The 24,270-nt window shown below is 37.4% G+C and overlaps 1 protein-coding gene across 1 annotated transcript in view; it reads left to right on the top strand.

The window, feature by feature from the left end:
* LOC110287160 (transmembrane 9 superfamily member 2-like) overlaps window positions 1–24,270 on the top strand; it is a 74,981-nt gene that overhangs the window by 41,515 nt on the left and 9,196 nt on the right. Inside the window, exons 13-16 of the mRNA XM_085837727.1 lie at window positions 14,341–14,500; window positions 15,525–15,673; window positions 17,492–17,603; window positions 21,625–21,796. Coding sequence (XP_085693853.1) covers window positions 14,341–14,500; window positions 15,525–15,673; window positions 17,492–17,603; window positions 21,625–21,796 — 593 coding nt within the window. The remainder of the gene's footprint in view (window positions 1–14,340; window positions 14,501–15,524; window positions 15,674–17,491; window positions 17,604–21,624; window positions 21,797–24,270) is intronic.

Here is a 24,270-nt window from a genome sequence, read left to right as displayed (position 1 = left end):
AGAGCTGTAAGAAGACGGTCTTGGTGTCCCAAACTCAGAGTGGGGAGGCAGGTCAGGATCATTCTCAGCAGCAGCAGCTGTAAAGTGAGTCTGAGGCCCATGTGAGCTAGAGGAGATACTTTCTCAAGAAAAGAAACCAACACTAACTTTCTGCTTGCTGGAGGCAGGAGAGAAGATGTTGCAGTCTCTCAGAGTATAGCTTCCATCCCTCAGTCCTGTGATACATGGCTCTGTGTGACACTACCCATCAGTAGCCCACTCCTCATCACTGCTTTCATTGTGTCCCATGAGTTTGGGTATGATGTGGCTTCATTTTCATTAAATTCTAAAAAGCCTTAAATTTCATTCTTTATCTCTTCGTTGACCAAGTTATCATTAAGTAGATCCTTGTTCAGCTTCCATGTGTATGTGGGCTATCCGTTATTTTTATTATTATTGAAGACCAGCCTTACCATGGTGATAAGATAGGATGCATAGGATTATTTCAATCTTCTTGTATTGGTTGAGGCCTGTTTTGTGACCAATTATATGGTCAATTTTGGAGAAGGTACCATGAGGTGCTGAGAAGAAGGTATATCCTTTTGTTTTAGGATAAGATGTTCTATAGATATCTGTTAAATACATTTGTTTCATAACTTCTGTCAGTTTCACTGTGTCTGTGTTTAGTTTCTGTTTCCATAATCTGTCCATTGGTGAGAGTGGGGTGTTGAGGTCTCCCACTATTATTGTGTGGGGTGCAATGTGTGCTTTGAGCTTTAGTAAAGTTTCTTTTATGGATGTGGCTGCCCTTGCATTTGGAGCATAGATGTTCAGAATTGGGAGTTCATTTTGGTAGATTTTTCCTTTGACCAGTGTAAAGTCTCCTTCCTTATCCTATTTGATAACTTGTGGTTGAAAATCGATTTTATTCAATATTAGAATGGCTACTCCAACTTGTTTATTGAGACCATTTGCTTGGAAAAATTGTTTTCCAGCCTTTTACTATGAGGTAGTATCTGTCTTCATCACTGAGGTACATTTCCTATATGCAGCAAAATGCTGAGTCTTGTTTACATATCCAGTCTGTTAGCCTGTGTCTTTTGGGGGGAATTGAGTCCATTGATGTTAAGAGATATTAAGGAAAAGAGATTGTTACCTCCTGTTATTTTTGTTGTTAGAGGTGGAATTTTGTTTGTGTGACTATCTTCTTTTGGGTTTGTTGAAAGATTTCTTTCTTGCTTTTTGTAGGGTATAATTTCCCTCCTTGTGTTGGTATTTTCCAACTATTATCCTTTGTAGGGCTAGATTTGTGGAAAGATATTGTGTAAATTTGGTTTTGTCATGGTATATCTTGTTTTCTCCATCTATGGTTATTAAGTTTTTCTGGGTATAGTAGTCTGGACTGGCATTTTTGTTCTTTTAGGATCTGTATGAGATCTCCGCAGGAGATCTCCACAGAGAGCTTTCATAGTCTCTGGTGAGAAGTCTGGTGTAATTCTCATAGGTCTGCCTTTATATGTTACTTGACCTTTTTCCCTTACTGCTTTTAATATTCTTTCTTTGTTTTGTGCATTTGGTGTTTTGAATATTATGTGACAGGAGGAATTTCTTTTCTGGTCCAGTCTATTTGGAGTTCTGTAGGCTTCTTGTATGTTCATGGGAATCTCTTTCTTTAGGTTTGGGAAGTTTTCTTCTATAATTTTCTTGAAGATATTTACTGGTCCTTTAACTTGGGAATCTTCACTCTCTGTTATACCTAAGTTATACCTTAAGTTTGGTCTTTGAATTGTGTCCTGGATTTCCTGGATGTTTGGGGTTAGGATATTTTTGCATTTTCTTTGACTGTTGTGTCTATGTTGTCTATGAAATCTTCTGCACCTGAGATTCTCTCTTCTATCCCTTGTATTCTGTTGGTGATGCTTGCATCTATGACTCCTGATCTCTTTCCTAGGTTTTCTATCTTCTGGGTTGTCTCCCTTTGTGATTTCTTTATTGTTTCTATTTCCATTTTTAGATCTTGGATAGTTTTGCTCATTTCCTTTACCTGTTTGGTTGTGTTTTCCTGTAACTCTTTAAGGTAATTTTTTTTTTGTGTTTCCTCTTTAAGGGCTTCTAGCTGTGTATCTGTATTCTGTATTTCTCTAATGGAGTTATTTAAGTCCTTCTTAAAGTCCTCTGTCATCATCATGAGAAGTGATTTTCGGATCTGAATTTTGCTTTTCTGGTGTGATGGTGTGTCTAGGAATTGCTATGGTGGGAGAAACGAGTTCTGATGATGCCAAGTAACCTTGGTTTCTGTTGTTTATGTTCTTTTTTTTTTATATATTTTTATTACATATTTTCCTCAATTACATTTCCAATACTATCCCAAAAGTCCCCCATAGCGCCCCCCACTTCCCTACCCACCCATTCCCATTCTTTTGGCCCTGGCATTCCCCTATATTGGGGCATATAAAGTTTGCAAGTCCAATGGGCCTCTCTTTCCATTGATGGCCGACTAGGCCATCTTTCGATACATATGCAGATAGAGACAAGAGCTCCAGGGTTCTGGTTAGTACATTATGTTGTTCCAACAATAGGGTTGCAGATCCCTTTAGCTCCTTGGGTACTTTCTCTAGCTTCTCCATTGGGAGCCCTGTGATACATCCAATAGCTGACTGTGAACATCCACTCCTGTGTTTGCTAGGCCCCGGCATCATCTCACAAGAGACAGCTATATTTGGGTCCTTTCAGCAAAATCTTGCTAGTGTATGCAATGGTGTCAGCCTTTAGAAGCTGATTATGGGACGGATCCCTGGATACAGCAGTCTCTAAATGGTCCATCCTTTCATCACAGCTACGAACTTTGTCTCTGTAACTCCTTCCCTGGGTGTTTTGTTCCCAATTCTAAGAAGGTGCACAGTGTCCACACTTTGGTCTTCATTCTTCTTGAGTTTCATGCATTTATCAAATTGTATCTTATATCTTGGGTATCCTAAGTTTTGGGCTAGTATCCACTTATCAATGAATACATATTGTGTGAGTTCTTTTGTGATTGTGTTACTTCACTCAAGATGATGCCCTCCAGGTCCATCCATTTGGCTAGGAATTTCATAAATTCATTCTTTTTAATAGCTGAGTAGTACTCCATTGTGTAAATGTACCATAATTTCTGTATCCATTCCTCTGTTGAGGGACATCTGGGTTCTTTCCAGCTTCTGGCTATTATAAATAGGGCTGCTATGAACATAGTGGAGCATGTGTCCTTTTTACCGGTTGGGACATCTTCTGGATATATGCCCAGGAGAGGTATTGCTGGATCCTCCGGTAGTACTATGTCCAATTTTCTGAGGAACCGCCAGACTGATTTCCAGAGTGGTTGTACAAGCTTGCAATCCCACCAACAATGGAGGAGTGTTCCTCTTTCTCCACATCCTCGCCAGCATCTGCTGTCACCTGAATTTTTGATCTTAGCCATTCTGACTGGTGTGAGGTGGAATCTCAGGGTTGTTTTGATTTGCATTTCCCTGATGATTAAGGATGTTGAACATTTTTTCAGGTGTTTCTCTGCCATTCGGTATTCCTCAGGTGAGAATTCTTTGTTCAGTTCTGAGCCCCATTTTTTAATGGGGTTATTTGACTTTCTGGAGTCCACCTTCTTGAGTTCTTTATATATATTGGATATTAGTCCCTTATCTGATTTAGGATAGGTGAAGATCCTTTCCCAATCTGTTGGTGTTTTTTTTGTCTTATTGATGGTGTCTTTAGCCTTGCAGAAGCTTTGTAGTTTCATGAGGTCCCACTTGTCAATTCTCGATCTTACAGCACAAGCCATTACTGTTCTATTCAGGAATTTTTCCCCTGTGCCCATATCTTCAAGGCTTTTCCCCACTTTCTCCTCTATAAGTTTCAGTGTCTCTGGTTTTATGTGAAGTTCCTTGATCCACTTAGACTTGACCTTAGTACAAGGAGATAGGAATGGATCGATTCGCATTCTTCTACATGTTAACAACCAGTTGTGCCAGCACCATTTGTTGAAAATGCTGTCTTTCTTCCACTGGATGTTTTTAGCTCCCTTGTCGAAGATCAAGTGACCATAGGTGTGTGGGTTCATTTCTGGGTCTTCAATTCTATTCCATTGGTCTATTTGTCTGTCACTATACCAGTACCATGCAGTTTTTATCACAATTGCTCTGTAGTAGAGCTTTAGGTCCGGCATGGTGATTCCACCAGAGGTTCTTTTATCCTTGAGAAGAGTTTTTGCTATCCTAGGTTTTTTGTTATTCCAGATGAATTTGCAGATTGCACTTTCTAATTCGTTGAAGAATTGATTTGGAATTTTGATGGGGATTGCATTGAATCTGTAGATTGCTTTTGGCAAGATAGCCATTTTTACAATGTTGATCCTGCCAATCCATGAGCATGGGAGATCTTTCCATCTTCTGAGATCTTCTATAATTTCTTTCTTCAGAGACTTGAAGTTTTTATTATACAGATCTTTCACTTCCTTAGTTAGAGTCACGCCAAGATATTTTATATTATTTGTGACTATTGAGAAGGGTGTTGTTTCCCTAATTTCTTTCTCAGCCTGTTTATTCTTTGTGTAGAGAAAGGCCATTGATTTGTTTGAGTTAATTTTATATCCAGCTACTTCACCGAAGCTGTTTATCAGGCTTAGGAGTTCTCTGGTGGAATTTTTAGGGTCACTTATATATACTATCATATCATCTGCAAAGAGTGATATTTTGACTTCATCTTTTCCAATTTGTATCCCTTTGATCTCCTTTTGTTGTCGAATTGCTCTGGCTAGGACTTCAAGTACAATGTTGAATAGGTATGGAGAAAGTGGACAGCCTTGTCTAGTCCCTGATTTTAGAGGGATTACTTCAAGCTTCTGACCATTTACTTTGATGTTGGCTACTGGTTTGCTGTAGATTGCTTTTATCATGTTTAGGTATGGGCCTTGAATTCCTGATCTTTCCAAGACTTTTATCATGAATGGGTGTTGGATCTTGTCAAATGCTTTTTCCGCATCTAACGAGATGACCATGTGGTTTTTGTCTTTGAGTTTGTTTATATACTGGATTACATTGATGGATTTCCGTATATTGAACCATCCCTGCATCCCTGGGATGAAACCTACTTGGTATGTTCATGGGAATCTCTTTCTTTAGGTTTGGGAAGTTTTCTTCTATAATTTTTCAATCTGGAGGCTGCAGTTTTGTCCTTTTAATAGTGTCTTTTGACATACAGAATCTTTTCAGTTTCACGTGTCCCTATTCGTCAGTTTTTGATTGTAGAGCATAAGCCATTGGTGTTCTGTTCAGGAAAATTTACCCTGTGCCCATGTGCTTGAGGTTCTTTTCCTCTTTCTCTTCTGTTAGTTTTAATGTATTTGGTTTTATGATGTGGTCTTTGATCCACTTGGACTTGAGCTGTGTACAAGGAGATAAGAATGGATTGATTTGCATTCTTCTACGTGTTGACTGCCAGTTGAACAAGCATTTGTTGAAGATGTTTTCTTTTTTCCACTGTATGGTTGTTTTTGTATTTTGTTTTTGGTCAAAAATCAAGTGTCTGTAGGTGTGGGGGTTTATTTATTTTTTTATTTTTATTTTTTATTCTAGTCCATTAAGCAACCTGCTTGTCTCATGTGGGTTTTATCACTATTGCTTAGGTCAGGGACAGTGATTCCTCCAGAAGTTCTTTTATTGTTTAGAATTGTTTTGGCTATCTTAGGTATTTTTTTTTCCATATGAAGTTAAGAATTGCTCTTTCAATATCTGTTAAAAAATGTGAATTTTGATGGGAATTGCTTTGAAACACTCTTAACTGCTAAGCGTTTCTGCATACCCCCAAACAAATAATTAAATTTTTTATCTTATTTAGCTATTAAGAATTTGATGCATAGATACAATGTATTTTGGTGGTTTTCTTTCCTTTCCTTCTTCCAGTTTCTTCCAGTTCTTTCACATCACCTTCCCAAGATCATGTCTTCTCTTTTTTTATATCCCACTGGTTACAGTTAGTGTTAAATGTATGTGTTTAGATGTAGGGCCATCCACAGAAGCCTGGGCAGAATCCAATCCCAAGTAGTATTGATCAAAAGTCACTATATTAAACAATGCTACTTTTCACATAGGTGATCATTAAATTGTCCCAGATTTTATATTAATTATGAATTATGTTTTGCTAAATGCCATTTCATGTTAGGTTTTTAGTTTATTTCTTTAAAAATATGTTCGACCTCTTGTTTGTTCCTTTCCTTCCCTACCTTCTATGTCCCTCTCTCACTTATCTTTCCTCCCCAAGCATTTTTGTGACCTTAACTGAGAGGGCAGCTAACACCTGGTCACCCACATACATCAAAGAAAAAGAACAGAAATGCCTGGGGAGGGAAGGGAAGTGAGGCCAGAAGACGGTGTCAGAGCCCTTGGAGTTCTAGCTGGTGTGTGGGTGCTGAGAATCAAACCGAGGTCCTCTGCAAGAGCAGCTAGTGCTCTTAACCACCTAGCCATCATACCAGCCCTGCATTTCTGTTTTTGTGTTTCATTCGCTTTAGTATGTGCAGGTTTTATTTCTCTTCAGAAAAAAAAAAAAAAAACAAACAAAAAGCAAAACAGTTTTGTTTGTGCTAAGAAACCCAGGCAAAACCTCTACCCCAGAGATACAGCCCCATCTTGCAACTTAAGTCCCTTCTATGCTTCCTGTTGACCAAATAACCTTAGTTAAGGCCTTGCTTCTTCTTGGTTTCTTTCCTGCCTGTTCTTCAAAATATTCTTCTCTCTTTCTTTTTTGAAAATTTTATTAGATATTTTCTTTATTTACATTTCAAATGTTAGCCCCTTTTCTGGTTTCCCTTTCGAAAGCCCCCTATCCCATACTTCTTCCCCCTGCTCACCAACCCACCCACTCCTGTCCCTGGCATTCCCCTACACTGGGGCATCGAGCCTTCACAGGGCCAAGGGCCTCTCCTCCCATTAATGACTGATAAGGCCATCCTCAGCTACATATGTGGCTGAAGCCATGGGTCATTTCATGTGTACTCTTTGGTTGGTGTTTTAGTACCTGGGAGCTCTAGGGGGTATGGCTGGTTCATATTCTTGTTACTCCTATGGGGCTGGAAACCCCTTCAGCTCCTTCAGTCCTTGCCCTAACTCCTCCATTGGGGACCCTGTGCTCAGTCCAATGGTTGGCTGTGAGTATCTACCTCTGTATTTGTCAGGGACTGGCAGAGCCCCTCAGGAGACAGCTATATCAGGGTCCTGTCAGCAAATACTTCTTGACCTCCACAACAGTGCCTGGGTTTGATAACTGTATATGGGATGGATCCCCAGGTGGGGCAGTCTCTGGATGGCCTTTCCTTCAGTCTCTGCTCCATACTTTGTCTCTGTACCTCTTCCCATCGGTATTTTGTTCCCCCTTCTAAGAAGGACTAAAGTTATCCACATTTTGGTCTTCCTTTTTCTTGAGCTTCATGTGGTCTGTGAATTGTATCTTGGGTATTCAGTGCTTTGGGGCTAATATTCAATTATCAGTGAGCATATATCATGTGTGTTCTTTTGTGATTGGGTTATCTCACTCAGGATGATATTTTAAAGCCATTTGTTTCATTATATGAGTGAGGTACAATGTGTGCTTTGAGCTTTAGTAACATTTCTTTAATGAATGTGGCTGCCCTTTCATTTGGAGCATAGATGTTCAGAATTGAGAGTTCCTCTGGGTAGATTTTTTCCTTTGATGAGTATGAAGTGTCCTTCCTTATCTTTTTTGATAACTTTTGGTTGAAAGTCGATTTTATTTGATATTAGAATGGCTACTCCAGCTTTTTTCTTGAGACCATTTGCTTGGAGAATTGTTTTCCAACCTTTTTTTATTTTTAATTAGGTATTTTCTCCATTTACATTTCAAATGCTATCCCAAAAGTCCCCTATAACCTCCCAACCCACTCCCCTACCCACCCACTCCCACTTCTTGGCCCTGGCGTCCCCCTGTACTGAGGCATATGAAGTTTGCTAGATCAAGGAGCCTCTCTTTCCAATGATGACTGACTAGGCCATCTTCTGATACATGTGCAGCTAGAGACACGAGCTCCGGGGGTACTGGTTAGTTCATATTGTTGTTCCACCTATAGGGTTGCAGACCCCTTTAGCTCCTTGGTTACTTTCTCTAGCTCCTCCATTGGGGGACCTGTGTTCCATCCAATAGCTGACTGTGAGCCTCCACTTCTGTGTTTGCTAGGCCCTGGCATAGCCTCACAAGAGACAGCAATATCAGGGTCCTTTCAGCAAAATCTTGCTACTCTGAGGTAATGTCTGTCTTTGTCCCTGAGGTGTGCTTCTTGTATGCAGCAAAATATTGGGCCCTGTTTATGTAACCAGTCTGTTAGTCTATGTCTTTTTTATTAGGGAATTGAATCCATTCATGTTAAGAGATATTAAGGGATAGTGATTGTTGCTTCCTGTTATTTTTGTTGTTAAAAGTGGAATTATGTTTGTGTGGCTATCTTCTTTTGGGTTTGTTGAATGATTGCTTTCTTGCATTTTCTAGGGTGTAGTTTCCCTCCTTGTGTTTCCCATCTATATCCTTTGTAGGGCTGGATTTGTGGAAAGATATTGTGTAAATTTGGTTTTATCATGGAATACTTTGGTTTTTCTATCTATGGTAACTGAGAACTTCACTGGCTATAGTAGCCTGGGCTGGCATTTGAGTTCTCTTCGGGTCTGTATGACATTTTCCCAGGATCTTCTGGCTTTCATAGTCTCTGGTGAGAAGTCTGGAGTAATTCTGATAGATCTGCCTTTATATGTTACTTGACCTTTTCTCCCTTCTTTTAATATTCTTTGTTTAGTGCATTTGGTGTTTTGATTATTATGTGACAGAATGAATTTCTTTTCTGATCCAGTCTATTTGGAGTTCTTCAGGCATCTCTTTCTTTAGGTTAGAGTTTTCTATAATTTTGTTGAAGATATTTGCTGGCCCTTTGACTTGGGAATCTTCATTCTCATCTACTCTTATTATCCTTAGGTTTGGTCTTCTCATTGTGTCCTGGATTTCCTGGATGTTTTGAGTTAGGATCTTTTTGCATTTTGCATTTTCTTTGACTGTTGTTTCCATGTTTTCTATGGAATCTCTGCACCTGAGATTCTCTCTTCTATCTCTTGTATTCTGTTGGTGATGCTTGCATCTATGACTCCTGATCTCTTTCCTAGGTTTTCTATCTCTGGGGTTATATTTCTTTGTGATATCTTTATTGTTTCCATTTCCATTTTTCTATCCTAGATGGTTTTGTTCAATTCCTTCATCTGTTTGGTTGTGTTCTTGTAATTCTTTAAGGGATTTTTGTGTTTCCTCTTTAAGGGCTTTTACCTGTTTACCTGTGTTCTCCTGTATTTCTTAAAGGGAGAGTTATTTATGTCCTTCTTAAAATCTTCTATCATGATCATGAGATTTGATTTAAATCATAGTATTGCTTTTCTGGTGTGCTGGGCTCGCTGTGGTGGGAAAACTGGGTTCTGATGATGCCAAATATCTTTTGTTTCTCCTGCTTATATTCTTCCCCTTGCCTCTTGCCATCTGAATATTAGCTGCTCTTACAATCTCTGACAGTGGTTTGTTCCTCATCCAAGGCTGTATATTAGTACTCCTGGGAGACCAGTTCTCTCTTAGATGGATTTGGGTAAGGAGAGCTGTGGCACAGGATCAGTTTTGGGCACAGAAGGAAACTGAAAGGATCCTGTCCCAGGCTGTTCCTGTTCTCCTGTGTCCTGATGACTCTGGGCTGGTTTCTCTTGGGCCAGGAAATTGAACAGAAGTAAGTGGTGGTCTTACCTGTGCTCACAGGTGTGACACCACTCCTCCGAGACCAGTTCTTTTCAGGCAGTATTTGGGTATGGAGTGCTTTGGCACTATTTTTCTCTTATTAAGCCTTCATTATTAATGACATACTCTCTTTTTAAGTCATGACATTAGATTACATTTAACATAATGTTAAACAGTTATGATTGTAATTTTATTAACCCCATTTATTAAGTCTTGTTAATGTTTCCTGAGCTATTAAAGACCCATTCTTCAGAGATTTTGAATTGTTTCCCTCTGTATTTTACTGTAGACCCTTCAAGGTTTCTTAAGTGAATTTTGAGTCAATTTTTGTATGAGTTGAAAAATAAACATAAGAATTTATGTTTTCTACACATTACTAGAAAACAAGATGCAGTATTAAAATTCAGTATCCAGATGTGGTTTATGGACTATCTTATGCAGATAATAAAAATCTCATATGGGGGTTGGAGAGATGCCCAGTGGTTAAGAGCACTGGCTGCTTTTACATAAGACATGGGTTCAATTCTTAGAACCCACATGGTAGCTCACAACTGCCTATAACTCCAGCTCCAGGAGATCTGGTAACATCACACAGGCATGCATATATCAATACACATAAAAATAAAAATCCTAAGTTGAAAGAATTTCTCAGCTCATAAATGGATGTGGATTTACATTTATAAGCAACAAGACTATATATGCATATATATGTCTATTTGCCCTTCCAAAGAACTTAAAGATGGTAAAATTATTAGATTAAGAACCTTTCCTCTATGTAGCCCTTAAAGTAATAAATACTAGGGTATGAGTATAAATCAGTGGTGAAAGAGTGATTGACTGGCATATACAAGCTCCTGAGTTAAACCTTAGCACTGTAAAAGGAAGCACAAGGTAATAGACAAGGAAAAGGTGGCATGATTTGATGGCTATCTATTGAGACAGTAAAGGGGAAGAAAGCTGGGATGTATCATTCAGTATTGGTTGAGTGACTCTGGTTAAGTCCCATAGGTTCTCTGAATGCCTGTAGTGCCTTTGCTGCAGAGTTGTTTAGAGACTTACATGAAAGGACTTATTTTGAAACTGTTTTATGAGCTATAGAATGTTTTATCCTTCAAGTTTCTTCCTGTGCTCTCTTCATTTTTCTGCTCTAATATTTCCATTGTTGCATTGTGATTTGTCTTTGTCTGACTCTATCACCAGTATCTTTTTTTTTTTTAAGCAAAATTTTTTGGTTTCTCTCTTCGAACATCAGAGCCTAACTAGTATATACTCAGCAGGTGCTCGGTGAATATGTAAATAAATGGTTCATGTAGAAGATGGACTCAAGTGACACAAGTTCAACTCTAGTTTTTCTGCTTCTCCTGCTATTACAAAGTCTAGAAATAATAAGGTTGACATATGAAGAAATTTTCAGAATGAAAAGCATAATGCTGCAGAACAGTTATCAATTTGTTAAACTTTCACATTAACATTCTAGAGCATACTTCCAAAGGAAAATTGTTGGGATGGGTTAATTGAGTTTATGTCTAAGAAGGAAGATTATGACTTTTCAAGTGAGAAGCTGAAATTAATCTCAAAAGTAGGAAATTTGGCAAAGGAATATTATGGCTAAACAAATTCATTCGAGCAGAGAGGTATTAAAAGTGTCATGAGGAATGTGGTTAAATCATCAAAAACCAAGCTTCCTTATAAGGTACAAAATGTTTTAAAGACATGAGGCAGAGATTTTATTTTTGTTTGAAAGAATTTGAAGTTTTATTTACAGAAGAATATTTAAAGAGTAGACTAGGTATACCTACTGAAAAGGGCGTTGTTAGAAATGATCAAAAATACAAAGGGGTCAGTGAAGTATAAATAGTAAAATGGAAGCACAAAGAGGGGAAATTAGTTTAGAAGTGACTAGATGACTTATAATTGAAGAAGAGAAAGTATCCATCCCCTGCCTAAGACATTGAAAGACGACAGTGAATATGAAAGCACCGTTAGAACTCTAGTTTTGTAATGTGCCTTGTAGGAACTGACAATGGAAGACTCATTCTTGAAAAGTAGAATCAGTGTTGAACCTGGTGTGTCTCATGGGTGGCTACTTCACGTTTATCTCATGGTAGATGTGATTTTGGGGAGAGTTTTGGGATAGATACCTTATTATAGAGATGTTTTCAAAGTTTGACATTTATTGCAAACAGAGTCCATAGAAAGAGTATGTTAGGAGTCTGGTGTGACTGAGCATGACTTTAATCCTAGCACTCACGAGGTAGTAGTAGGTGGACCTCTGTGAATTGGAGGCCAGCCTGGTCTAAAAGGCAGTTCCAGGATAGCCAAGGCTACAAAGAGAAACCCTGTCTCAAACAAACACACAAACAAAAATCTGTTATGAACTTGGTCAAGATGATCACTAGAAGCAGAAATGTTTATGGTTTCCTTTAAAAAGACACTATTCAGATTTGCAGCTAGGTGCACTGATTACTTGACTGACTGAAACAGACATATGATTCTGACATGTTAATGCTGTCTTTGACATCAGTATCTGTCCTTGTACCTCCTATAGAAGAATTTTAATAAAGGAGTTCAGTGGGGCAAGCTTGTTCCTACAAAGCATATCAGACATTAAAATCCCAACTCTGTCTCTTTAAAAAGAAAACAATACTAATTGTTGTGTGAGTGATGTGTGTATGTTGTAGTGGAGTGTGTGTGTGACATGTGCCACAATACATGAATAGAGGTCACGTGGCAGCTTTGAGGATTGTTACTCTCCTATTACGTGGGCTTTGGAGATTGGATACAAATCATGAAAGTTTCATGGCAAGTGCCTTTGCCCACTGAACTGTCTCACTAGTCCAGAGCTCTGCCTCTTCAGAGTTGTCCGATTGTTATGAAAGTTCTTAGTATTTTGAAAAGATATTAATAAAGAACTCTCATTTCTCCCATAATTCTTTGCTTTTCTGGTGTCTGTGTTACTCATTCGATTTCTTGTCCTTGTTTCTGCCTCGTGTCACCTGTTCTGCTGTTATATTTTGTTGCTTTTTAAGACATTTTATCAGATCTTTCTCTCAACCATTTTATTGAGGTTTTAATTCCTCCTGTCATATTTTTAACTCCCAAGAGCTCTTTTATTACCTCAAAAGTCCTTAAGATTTCTGCTTCTTGTTTTATGGTTGTAATATCTCTGCTAATTGCTCCAAGGATGCATGTGCTAGAATTTTATAATCAGTCTCCTAAGTTTGAAGAGTCCTTCCTTCTCAGTCTTCTGCTGAGCTGGGAAAAGGACGTTATTGGCCTGTGGTTAGTGGGGAAGAGAATTTGTAGGTTTCTTAGAATCTTAAGCTAACTTTCAGAGTCTCTTCCTATGCACACTTAGAGAAGGACTTGGCCTCTGGACATTATCCGGCCCTTTTGGAGCTCTCAGTATGAATTCATTTGCCTTGAAGCTTCCCCTGCTGTGAGGCTGGAAGGCAGGTTTCTCAGATATATTGACTTAGTTGCTATTTTCTAGAGCTAAAATGTATTCCAGAATTTTCCTTTCTATATTATCCAAACTTTTGCAGTTATGACCTTTCATAATTCCTTTACTATAATGTAATGTTTTCAGGGTTTTGAAAAGAAGCAGATTCAATGCATGAATTCAACATTCTATCTTTTGTCAGACTCTTGTTAGATAGATCTTTATATCTTTCATGGCAATTCCTTTATGTTTTAACTACCACATTATATAGACTCTATTTTTGTCTTCTTTCTTTTGCCACCTTTTCCCATAGGTTGACCCCAACACCCCCCTACCCCTACCCCCCACCCCCCACACTATGCTATATGTTAATGTTCCTAAGAAATCACACTTAATTTTAACAAATTGGATTTTTAAATCTCTTCAGTTAATGTTTTATTTTTATTTTTGAGCAGGGCAAACATAGATTAAAGAAAGGTGAGAAAGAACTCTTGAAAGTAGGAGGGGCTCCAAACTGGGTGAATACCTCTCTTGCATTCATCCTTGATTTTGATGGATAAAGTCTATTTTCCTTAACATTCTCAGACTTCCATAAGTTAGTTTCTATCTTTATTTTTCAACCTGGTATTTTAAGTATTCTAAAACAATCATACCCATTCCTACATTGACACTGAATTTTATCAGTATACTAATTTATCTGGAACAAGTAGAGATACAATGAGTATTGCCTGGTGATGTAGCTAGTACAGTTAGCAGTTAATCTGTTGGCTTTGAGTACATCATACACCCTATTTCAGTCTAAACTTATGCTTTCTGTATACATTGTTTATTCATTGGGTTCATTATATTGTCCATTAGTCTATTACTCTATACCTTATTTAATTTCTGCTAGATTTTGAAGATGCCAAGATGAGAAACAAATCATATTCTATAACAAATTACTGTTACATTATAGCATGTTTAAGCCTCAGCTCAAGGACCTTTTTGTATTATTATAATATAGTATTTCTTATAATTAAATAATCCCACCAGAAGAAGATTGTGACATTTGTATTAATTGTTTAGGACATTTTCCAGGAAATATATCGTATAATGATGCTCTCTATCCTCCTCTTCAGAATTGTCTTTGCTGATATCTTTATTATGAATCTGATTCTATGGATGGATGGCTCACCAGCTGCTATCTCCTTTTGTACACTGGCAAGCCTCTTTGCATTGTACTTTGGAGTTTCAACACCACTGACGTTTTTAGGAGTGTACTTTGGGAAAAGGGAAAAGGTAAACTTTCAGAATACTGCTTTTGACTTTTGAGTGATGCCTGAAATACCTTAATGTACATTTGCAATATAAATACAAAAATATCACTGAAACATTATAATAATTTCTGAATTGACAGTATAAAAATAAGTAAGTAAAAAACAGTATCATGTTAAAAGATACTGTTTAATATGTTTCCCACATTATAGGTTATTTACATTTCTTTTTATCTCTGATAGACAAAATTAAAAGGGCATATTACAGGAAAGCTGACATCAAGTACCTTAGAAAATAAATGTTTGTATAGTGGGAGAGGAGAGCAAAGAAACAGTCCTAAGTGGGATGTTCAGGTACTGATCTAAACCTAGCTTCACTCTACACAGAGGGAGAAAAGGGGAACAGGATGCCTAAAAAAGACTAACTCAGGCCACTCTACAAGAAGACGGTACAAAACTAGTTTGAGATTGCAGATGGGAAGTTTAAAAAATGATGCAAAGGGAGATGGAGTTCTATAGGAAGCAGGAGAATGAAAATATTGACCACTGTTGACAAATTCATTGATAAATTTATCTAAAAGATAAATTCTTAGGTAAAATTGGAGATAAGTTTTAAACATGCCTATTTAATATTTGTATAGTCACAAGTAAATCTTGTCAAATAAGTCCTTTGAAATGTATTCAGAAAGGCAAATTCTCAGCATTGCAGATGTAGATCCGTTGATAGAGTACTTGGCTACCATGAGGAAGTCCTGGGATCAATCCCTGGCAAAAATGGGCTTTGGTGGCATGTGGCTGTGTATAAACATAACCCCCAAATGTATTGCCTGTTACTGTTTATGCTTTTATGTAACTACTAAAATCTTTAAAATTATATATGTAAATAATGTACTATACTTCTGTTTACATTATAATTTTTTTGCATGGGGTAATCTAGTTTTAGACCCCAAGACATGCATGTTCTATTCAAATTCAAGATTTTGGACTGTATTGCAATTATGACTGTGAATTGATTTGTTTCATTCACTCTTATTTTTATTTTTAAACAGTTTGAGTTTCCAGTTTACACACAAAAGACCCCTCATGGGAGTCCCCAAAGGACTTTCTTTCCAAAATCAACTATTACCATTATACTTGGTAGTCTTTTACCCTTTGGCTGTATTTTTCTGCAACTTTCTTATATTCTAAACCATATTTGGTGAGTATTGCATCTCAATAAACTCAAGTTTAGTTTAATACCTAACAATAGTGCATATTTATAGGGTAATGGAATAATACTTCAGTACTTGTATGTAATGTTCAAATATAAAATCAAAGAAGATGGATAGTGTGTACCAAAATAAAATGAAGAGTAAGTTCTAATGTTCAAAAACCTACTAGTTTCCTGTAAGTTTAGCTCCAGTGGATATAACAGTCTCTTTTGGTCTGAATGCATGCATGCACATGCACGTGTGCACACATGTGCGCGTGCACACACACAATCTTTTTAAAAATGTTAGCTTTAAAAAGGAATTAAAATGCAGTTGCTGTGTTGTTGTTTTTTTTTTTATAATACTTTTATATCATACTCTTTTAAACAAATCTGTCCTGGTGTCTGTAGGTGTGTGCTAAGAGGCCTAGCTCAAACAAACCTTTTAAGGCCTCAAAAATCAGCTTTGGTCATGCCCATTAAGAACTTATTTTCTAACTAGTGTTGTGACAAATTGGTTTGAAAGGGAAGCAATAAAATCTGAGACTGTCAGATTAGTTATATAGTTCTGTTAAGAGTGCCTTCTTAATATTTTTAAGGCCCTAAGTTTAGTTTCAGAAAAAAAAATCTGTCAAAAAATGTGTCAAAATGAGCATCAGTATTTTCTGCACTGAAAAAGGAGTGTATATTACTTAAACATATTTATTAATTACAGAACATTTCTCCCTAAACCTGATAATTATCCCCACACCCAAACATATATTTCAATGTAAACTTAAAATGGAGTAGTGATTTATGGTTTTGTATGTATTCTCAAATAGCTTTAAAAGTTAATCATAATTGATATAATTGTGCTGGGGATAGGAACTAGTGCCTTCTGTGTTCAAAGCAGGTGCTCCATCATGGACTTGTAGCCCTAGTGCTCTTTATCTTTTACTTTAGAGACAGTCTCCCTAAGTTACATATACTGGGCTTGAATTTGTGATCTTCCTGTTTTATCTTTCTGAATAACTGAGATTACAGACTTGTACAGTGATGCTTGGCTTCAGAAGATTTTTAAAAATTCATTATTCTTCCCAATATAACCAACTCAGCTTTACAATAATAAAGGCAGTCACTTAGTTCTTTTAGTTTGACCTAAATACAACCCACATACATATTTTTAAGAGGTACATTTTTAAAGACTTAATTGATAGAATTATGCGTGCCACACTATGAAGACATAGTTGGAGAGGTCACATGTCTTTAGAGCTTCAAAGGCAAAGACATACTTGATTCTGGAATTTTCTGATATCTGATTATCTATTGATATTTTTTGCATTTACAATGTTTCATTTCTAAAAAGAAAGTATATTTTTAATGTGTGTGGAAATAGTGATGACTCCCAAGTGAGAGCTTAGTTATATAAAGAAAGAAAGAAACATGGATAATGTCTATACTTTTATCTAAAGAAGATGGGGCTCAAATCTGAAACTATGTTAGTAAGACATTGCTTTCAGTACTATATGGTTGTATGGAGGTTTGGAGTAAAGAGTTTAAAGGCTGGCCAGCTGTGGTGGCACAGGCCTTTAATCCCAGCACTTGGGAGGCAGAGACAGCAGATCTGTTTGAGGACAGCCTGGTCTACATAGTGAGTTCTAGTTTCAGGAAATCCAGAGTTATATAGAGAGACCCTATCTCAGAAAGAGAAAGTGTGTGTGTGTGTGTGTGTGTATGTGTGTGTGTAATATTAGAATTGTTTGATAGTCTTTTGGATAGATTTGGATAGATTTGGACTAATTTTTCACTATACAATATTGAAAAATTTAAATTTGTGCTTGCTTTTAGGTCTCCGCATATGTACTACCTGTTTGCCTTCCTTCTCTTACTCTTCTTAATTTTTATGATTTCCTGTTCAGAAGTTACAGTTCTGCTATGCTATTTTCGGCTGTGTGCTGAGGTAAAGACATAAATATTAATATTACTTAAGAATTCTAAACTTACATTATTGGAATTAGAGTGTGTGCTCAGAAGGGTATTGAAAGACATATTAACTTGATGGTTTTTACTACTTGGAATAAGTTTTATATTATGTTTTCCTAATGATATATTTTGACTTTGATCTAGCTACTGAGTGCCACTTTGATGCAAGATTGAAAAAGAAAGTGATTTCTCTTTGAGTGGTTATGATAATTTCTGCCTGTTATTCAGTTAACATTGAAAAAATATGACAGTGGGAGTGCTGATTTGAGTATAAAAATATGGCGGTGGGTGACTGATTTGAGTTCAGACATGTAAAAGACCCACTATAGTGGTTTTTAAAAAATAATTAAAGGTTTCTTTGCAGCTTCAGTCAGGATTGTATTTTGTGGGATTGAGTTTGTGGCTTTACAGGTCCCTTTCTCCTCTTCACTTATATAATACTTCTCTTTATTTCATCCTCATGGTTTTGGACCCTGATGCCACTTGAATGGCTGGTACTGCAGTACAGTAGTATATTGTTGTTGTGTTTTAAATCTTTAAAAAATGATTTATTTTACTTTTATTTATTAAGTATGTGTGTGTGTGTGTGTGTGTGTGTGTGCATGTGTGTATGTACACTCCTTTAACTGATAGGCCATCTCTCTAGCCCTACATTGTTTCAGAGTTAGTATTAGGGTTAAGGTCAAGCTTAGGTTAAATCTCAAAAATTATCATTTTATTGGAGTTAAATATGATTGTCTACAGGTGACAATGAAAGGTTTTATCTGGTACATTTTTATCATAAAGAGAATGTATAACAATTATTAAGGAGTCTAAAGAAAGAAGCATATTGTGGGTATATTTTTCTTCTTAGAAAACATTTGGGGGCATCATAAACATTAGTAGTTAACCAAAAGAACTCATGGCACCAAATGTCAGTATACATGAGGCTAGAGTTTATTATAGAGGAAAAATATACATCATTGTGAGCAAGGGGAAAAGACATAGTTCATATGACATGGCAAGACCAGGCTACATATTAACCTCAGTCATGTCCCTCATGGATCCTGAATTTAGCCAATGAAAAAATATTCCATTAGCTATAAGGTCCATCTTACATTTCTTTTTCTGTAGTTCTAAATATTTTATTATTATTCTTTAATCTTGTTTTACATTCCAGTTGTTATCTTCCCTCCTGGTCTGCCCTCTGAATTCCTCATCCCATTTCTCCTCCCCCCAAACCCACCCGAGTCTCCAAGAGGATGTCTCCACATACCTCCCAACCCCAACAGACCTCCCTATTCCCTGGGGCCTCAAGACTCTATAGGGTTAGTGCATCTTCTCTCACTGAGGCCAAACCAGGCAGTCCTTTGCTGTATATATTTCTAGTACTTTTTCTTGTATCTGACTTAAGCCATCAGCAGACAGCATTTTTTCTAATAATGAGTTTCATTGTGATGTTTTCTTACATCTTTATAATTTTTTACATTATAATTATATTTATTTTCCTCTTTCCTACCTGAATACCTTCCCATACACCCCTCCTTGTTCTCTTTCAAATGTGTGTATATATATATATATATATATATATATATATATATATATATATATATATATATTCCTAAATACAACCTGCTTATCTGCTTACTCTGTTATGTTACCTGTTATGTATGTTTTCAGGGCTAACCATTTGGTATGAAATAACAAATTAGTGAATTCTTCCCTAGGGAAGACTGTTAGCCCCATTCTTTTTTTTTTTTTTTTTTTCGAGACAGGGTTTCTCTGTGTAGCCTTGGCTGTCCTGGAACTCACTTTGTAGACCAGGCTGGCCTCGAACTCAGAAATCCACCTGCCTCTGCCTCCCGAGTGCTGGAATTAAAGGTGTGCCGCGCCACGCCCGGCTTGTTAGCCCACTCTTAGTATACCTTAGTTGCCTTTGTGTTGGATTGAGGTCTCATGGTCTCCCTTCCCTATCCACTTTGACATGCCTATGAAACTTTTCTTTGCAATAGATAGAAACCACTACAACAAACCACACCAATCAAAATGCAGAATTGTGGAACCCAGTCCTAATAGTTACATCTTCAAAACACTCCTATACCTAAGCTCAAGGAACAAATATGGAAGAGGGGATGGAAAGACTGTAAGAGCCAGAGGATCAGAGTTTGCTGTAGGATTTTGTCTCCTAGTAAGATCACAAGCTTCACAAGCTACACCCAAAAAGTCTCACCAATACAACTGCCCACTCATAAGCTTTTCCCACATCTATATAGTGTATTTAGTTATATTTATGCCATAATCCTTTTGTACATCCCAGCACTGCACCTGAAATCCTCCCTCTCCCCAACTAGTCCCTTTCATTGTCACATCTTTCCCTTTTTGGTAACACAGAGTTTAGATAGGATTTCTTACAGGAGCATGGGTGAGGGGTTATTTATAGGAACATGGGTAAGTCACCAGTGGCTATACCACTGAGGAAAATACCTTTCCCTTTCCTAGTAATCTTTTTATATATTTGGTGCATTTATATGCTTGGCAAAGGTGGGGCCTTATGATTCCTTCCCTTCTCAGATAGAATGCTAATAGTTCTAGTGTTGTCCATGTCTGGTGCTGATAATCATAGTTTCTGTGAGTTCAAGAGTGCAATGACCATGTCATGCACAGTAAAAAGTACTCTACAATACTCTCCTCCTTCCTCTGATGGTTATTTTTTCTACTCCCTATTCCTCATGTATCCTGTGATTCAGAGCTAGTTAGATAGTTGTTCTATCCAGGGCTAAACAGTATAGAATCTCACTACTACAGTTGGTTGCCAACTAACACTAGATAGTGGGATCCTCTTACTGAAAACACCGTATCATTTGGTTATCAGACATAGATAAATCAAGCTGGTACTGACCTGGTACCTCCTTCTCTGTTATCTGGTTCATGGAGTCCTGAAAGATAGACTGCTGAAGCAGAAACTACTACATTTGAGTTTTCATAGCTCAGATCACATCATTTGTATAAGGCAAATTGGACTGCTTTATTTTCTGAGTTAGCATTTAGGTTCAGCAAATATATATAGTGAAAAATGGGAGCTGGGAAAGTAAGTCAGTGGCTAAAGTGTTTGTTGTTGTCATTAATAGTTTTATTCAGCTTGGATACTTCATGTTACAATACCAAACAGCCAGGTGGGACACAATAGTGGCAAGTCTGTTTCTATGGTAACCAATTACTTTCTGTTGGATTTGAGACACTCTAGACAGGAGTAAAGTCATATCTGGTGTAGTAACCTTAGTCAACATTCTGTCTGGCCAGATTACAGGCCTTAGTGTAAAAGCCACTGCTATAGTTTTCATTAATAGGCACAAGTACCTGTCATATTTCCTCCCAAATATTTTATTACAACAGATCAGTGCTGCTGTCAGCTTTGCTCATAAAGACTTAGTTTTTGCAGTAAATGGTGGTTACTGTAGAAACTCCAAACTGGCCTCAGCATAACTCACATCAGTAGAGGAAGCTGAGCTGAATGCCTTCCAGGGCTGAGGCAGTCTTAAAATAGTATTCATGAATTATAACTCCATGCTTAAAAGGGCACACACCATATCTCTGGAAACAGTTTAGAGAAGCTAAGACATCTCAAACAGGATGTAAGTATGTGTTTAATTAAATTGCTTATGAAATATCAACTTTTATTTTTAGAAAATTTTATTTTATTGTTTGTATGAGTATTTTGACTGAATGTTTGTCTTGTGCACCATGTGTGTACAGTGTCTGCAGAGGTGTGAAAGGGGCATCACATTCTCTGGAACTGGAGTCAGATTAGAGTTATAAGCTACCATGTGCATGCTGCGACTTAAACCTGGGACTTCTGGGAGTGCAGTTGTGCTTTTCATCACTGAGCCATTTCTCCAGCTACCACATTTTATTATTTTTAATTAATAATGGTATAGAGTTCATATTGTGTTATCATAATAATTGCTAGTCCATTTATAGTTAAGGTATCACCTAAATAGTATGTTTTTCTGTTTTTACAGGATCGTGGTTGGTGGTGGAGAGCCTTTTTGACCAGCAGTTTTACATCTGCCTATATTTTTATATATGTAATTCATTACTTTTTTACCAAACTTCAAGTCACTGGCATTGGAAGTACTTTTATGTACTTTGGGTATGCATTTATCCTAGTGCTAGCTTTCTTCCTTTTCACAGGTAAGTGACAGCAGAATTATGTAGTATATTTTATATTCTCTAAAGAGTCTTAGAGACAGTTGAAATCTAATAAATGTCAACTAAGTCTTAGAGGAAGGAAGAGGGAAAAGAGTCACCATGCTCATTCATAGGTTTTTGTCATCAAAGATTGTGAAGCCTGGAGAACTGGATGTACCTTATGTACTTAGTTGCAATATTTTTCCTGTGGAACCTTTTAATCAGCAGGGATGTGTTCCAAATGACAGTGGGTTAAATGTAATCAACTTGGAATAGTCTCCAGGTATGAAAATGAAGAGATCTAAATAACTTTTGAATTATTAAAATTAAATCAATTATTTGTTCACATATGCAATAAGTCAAGGGCAAGATATCTATACTTGTAAAGATTAGTAAAATGATCATTAATATTTTGGTTAAATGTAGTGGAAATGTTTTTCTTGCTTAATTCTTGAATCAGGTGAAAAAATGAATTATTTTTAAATGGCTTAGTTGAAGATATAATGAAGTTGCAGAGGCATTAGAACTTCTGAATACAAAAGAGTTAATGTTTTAGCTTGATTCACTGCTAAGTTTGAGTTTTCATAGCACAGATCATATCATTTGTATAAAGCAGATTAGAGAACTTTATTTTCTCAGAGTTAGCATTTAGGTTCAGCAAATATATACAATGAAAAATGGGAGCTGGGAAAGTATGTCTGTGTCTAAAGTGTTTGCTATACAATCATGAGGGCCAGAGTACAGGTCTTAATCTGTTAGTCCTTAGTCATGGCAGGGAGCATAGTAGCATGTGTGGATGTATGGTGCTGGAGAAGTATCTGAGACCTTTACATCCTGATCCACAGGCAGCAGACACACACACACACACACACACACACACACACACACACACACACACAGAGAGAGAGAGAGAGAGACAGAGAGAGAGAGACAGAGAGAGACAGAGAGAGAGAGAGAGAGAGAGAGAGAGAGAGAGAGAGAGAGAGAGAGAGAGAGAGAGAAAGAAAGAAAGAAAGAAAGAAAGAAAGAAAGAAAGAAAGAAAGAAAGAAAGAAAGAAAGAAAGAAAGAAAGAACACTTGGTATGGGCTTTTGAAACCTCAAAGTCCACCCCCTGGTGAAATACTTCTTCCAACATGGCCACACTTCCTCCAGCAAGGATATATCACCTAATCCTTCTAATCCTTTCAAAGAGTTCCATCCCATCTTCCAAGAACAACCCTCAGCTTGGAGAGGATTTCTGAGAGAAGGGGTGTTTGAGAGTGGCTAAACAAATAATGGGTTGTAAGCTGGCAGCCTATCATCTATCTGCTCAAGACAGCTTTCCAGATTGTTCTGATTGAGAGAGTTCTCCAAGCAGTTCTCTCTTCCTATTCTAAAACTTCTCTGGATAACTCTTGCATATCGGAAGCCTAGTTTTTAATTTTACATATCACTTCAGTCATTACCCCAGGTTTTCTTTTGATATCTCATGAATCAGCATCCCGTGACCCCAGGCATATGATCTTCGCAATACCAAGGGCCTCTCCTCCCTTGATGGCCTACTAGGCCATCTTCTGCTACATATGCAACTAGAGACACAGCTCTAGGGGGTACTGGTTAGTTCATATTGTTGTTCCTCCTATAAGGCTGCAGACCCCTTCAGCTCCTTGGGTACTTTCTCTAGCTCCTCAATTAGGGACCCTGTGTTCCATCCAATAGATGACTGTGAGAATCCACTTCTGTATTTGCCAGGTACTGGCATAGCCTCACAAGAGATAGCTATATCAGGGTCCTGTCAGCAAAATCTTGCTGGCATATGCAATAGTGTCTGGGTTTGGTGGTTGTATATGTGATGGATCCCTGGGTGGCACAGTCTCTGGATAGTCCTTTCTTCCTTCTCAGCTCTGAACTTTGTCTTTGTAACTTCTTCCATGGGTATTTTGTTCCCCATTCTAGGAAGGAACAAAGTATCCACCATTTGGTCTTCCTTCTTCTTGAGTTTCATGTGTTTTTCAAATTGTATCTTAGGTTTTCTAAGTTTCTGGGTTAATATTCACTTATTAGTGAGTGCATATCATGTGTGTTCTTTTGTGATTGGGTTACCTCACTCAGTATTATAATCTCCAGATCCATCTATTTGCCTAAGAATTTCATGAAGCCATTGTTTTAATTGCTGAGTCGTAAGTTTTGGGCTAATATCCACTTATCAGTGAATACATATTGTGTGAGTTCCTTTGTGATTGTGTTACCTCACTCAAGATGATGCCCTCCAGGTCCATCCATTTGCCTAGGAATTTCATAAATTCATTCTTTTTAATAGCTGAGTAGTACTCCATTGTGTAAATGTACCACATTTTCTGTATCCATTCCTCTGTTGAGGGACATCTGGGTTCTTTCCAGCTTCTGGCTATTATAAATAGGGCTGCTATGAACATAGTGGAGCATGTGTCCTTTTTACTAAGTTTTCTTTAATAAATGTGGCTGCCCTTGTATTTGG

This window comes from Mus caroli, unplaced genomic scaffold (genome assembly GCF_978045245.1).
Source record: "Mus caroli unplaced genomic scaffold, Mus_caroli_1 scaffold_5, whole genome shotgun sequence".
NCBI lineage: Eukaryota > Metazoa > Chordata > Mammalia > Rodentia > Muridae > Mus > Mus caroli.
This window is presented reverse-complemented; position numbering and strand designations above follow the sequence as displayed.